This window comes from Sapajus apella, unplaced genomic scaffold (genome assembly GCF_009761245.1).
Source record: "Sapajus apella isolate SASKATOON/1434 unplaced genomic scaffold, GSC_monkey_1.0 scaffold12, whole genome shotgun sequence".
Classification (NCBI taxonomy): Eukaryota; Metazoa; Chordata; class Mammalia; order Primates; family Cebidae; genus Sapajus; species Sapajus apella.
In genome coordinates, this window is record NW_022436952.1 from 14,542,744 (window position 1) to 14,545,013 (window position 2,270).

The window sequence follows — 2,270 nt, forward strand, 5'->3', positions numbered from 1 at the left end:
CCACAAATAATGGTGAACATTAAACTTGTTGACAACCGTTTATAGTTGATGTAACTATTACTGTATCTCTCAGTCTTAAATTTACAGATTTATTTTCTAATTGGATATACCAAAATAATTGAACTATTTTATTTTCAAATTGTACCTTTTTCAAATTAAGATTTTATATCTTAAATGTCACCTTTGTCAGTATTCCTGCAAGAAAAGGGACATTTTTAAATTTTCAAACATTAATATTGTTTTGACACTTTTTTTTTTTGAGACAGAGTTTTGCTCTTGTCGCACATGCTGGAGTGCAGTGGTGCTGTCTCGGGTCACTGCAACTTGCGCCTCCTGGGTGCAAGCAATTCTCCTGCCTTAGCCTCCAGAGTAGCTGGGGTTACAGGCATGCACCACCACACCCTGCTAATGTTTGTATTTTTAGTAAAGACGGGGTTTCACCATGTTGGCCAGGCTGGTCTCGAACTTCTGACCCCAAGTGATCCACCCGCCTTGGCCTCCCAAAGTACTGGGATTACAGATTACAGACATGACCCACTGCGCCCGGCCCAACTCTTTTTTTTTTTTTTTTTTTTTTTTAGACAGACTCTCATTCTTTAGCCCAGGCTGGAGTACAGTGGCATGATCTTAGCTTACTACAGCCTCTGCCTCCCAGGTACCAGTTCAAGCAATTCTCCTGCCTTAGCCTCCAAAGTAACTGGGATTATAGGCATGTGCCACCATGCCCAGATAATTTTTGTATTTTTAATAGAGATGGGGCTTCTCCATGTTGGGCAAGCAGGTCTTGAACTCCTGACCTCATGATCCTCCCACCTTGGCCTCCCAAAGTGTTGGGATTACAGGCATGAGCCACCACGCCCAGCCGACACTTTTTTAAAATGTACAAGTCTCTTATTTATCTGAGTTTAATCCGAGATCACAAGAGAGGAGAATCACTAAGTAAAACCACAGAATAACTTCATTAATGGCTACATCTACAAGGAGAAGGGAAGAAGAAATGGTTACATTGTGAAAAACATTAATTTCATTTGACTTTGAGCTATTAGAAATCCAGATTTTTTTCATTTGAGTACCCCATTTTAAAAAAAGAAATAAAAAGGCCGGCACAGTGGCACATGCCTGTAATCCCAGCTACTCGGGGGGCTGAGGCAGGAGACTCGCTTGAACCCAGGAGGTGGAGATTGCATTGACCCGAGATCATGCCATCACACTCCAGCCTGGGCAACAAGAGCAAAACTCCATCTCAAAAAAGGAAAAGCTTGCAAAATATGCTAGAATACATCCAATAAAGGAAAATCAAGGTAAAAGATCAGAGAAAATCAGTGTCTATTCTATGAATGGCTGAAAGTTATGGAAGGACATATTTTCAACTCAGCTTAAGTCCAAACTTTCTAATAATTAGATGTAGCAGTGTAATGGGCTGCATTTTTAGTAAGCTCCTTATGTGAGTTTCTGAGCATATGCTGGATGACTTATCTAGAATAATGTAGAAGAGAATTAAACATTGAATGAGAGGTTAAATTAGTTAATTGCTGGGTTCCCTTCCATTTGTAGAATTCTTTGACTTTTATATTGAATTGAAAGAACTGGTATAGTTGTTTTCATTTCAGCAAATTATAGCACCATTGTAATTAAGGCATGGAAAATGTGCTTGTCATCTCTGAGATACTAAACCCTTTTCCCTCATGGCATTTTTTTTTTTTAGCTAGCCTCTAAGCTTGGAAAGCAGTGGACCCCATTAATAATTCTGGCCAACTCTCGTAGTGGAACTAACATGGGAGAAGGACTGTTGGGAGAATTTAGGATCTTGTTGAATCCAGTCCAGGTAACTAAAGAAGAAAACTTCCTTTTTTTTATTAATGTTTTCATTTTCCCTAAAATGCAATGGTTATTAATGCTTTAAGTCACTAATCACCTGATCATAGGAAAGAATAATAATTACAAAAAGATCAGCTATTAAATATGTAGAGAAACAGGAATTCCTGTGGTGGGAATATAAAATGGTACAACCTCTTTGGGAGACATCTTGGCAGTTTATTAAAAAGTTAAACATAGAAAGCCGGGCGCGGTGGCTCAAGCCTGTAATCCCAGCACTTTGGGAGGCCGAGGCGGGTGGATCACGAGGTCAAGAGATCGAGACCATCCTGGTCAACATGGTGAAACCCCGTCTCTACTAAAACTACAAAAAAAAATTAGCTGGGCATGGTGGCGCGTGCCTGTAATCCCAGCTACTCAGGAGGCTGAGGCAGGAGAATTGCCTGAACCCAGTG

The 2,270-nt window shown here is 40.2% G+C and overlaps 1 protein-coding gene across 3 annotated transcripts in view; it reads left to right on the plus strand.

The window, feature by feature from the left end:
• The window catches only part of DGKE (diacylglycerol kinase epsilon), a 32,543-nt gene that overhangs the window by 9,447 nt on the left and 20,826 nt on the right, over positions 1 to 2,270 (plus strand). For all 3 annotated transcript variants that reach the window (XM_032280107.1, XM_032280108.1, XM_032280106.1), the window contains exon 4: positions 1,706 to 1,825. In XM_032280107.1, the coding sequence (XP_032135998.1) occupies positions 1,706 to 1,825 (120 nt within the window). The remainder of the gene's footprint in view (positions 1 to 1,705; positions 1,826 to 2,270) is intronic.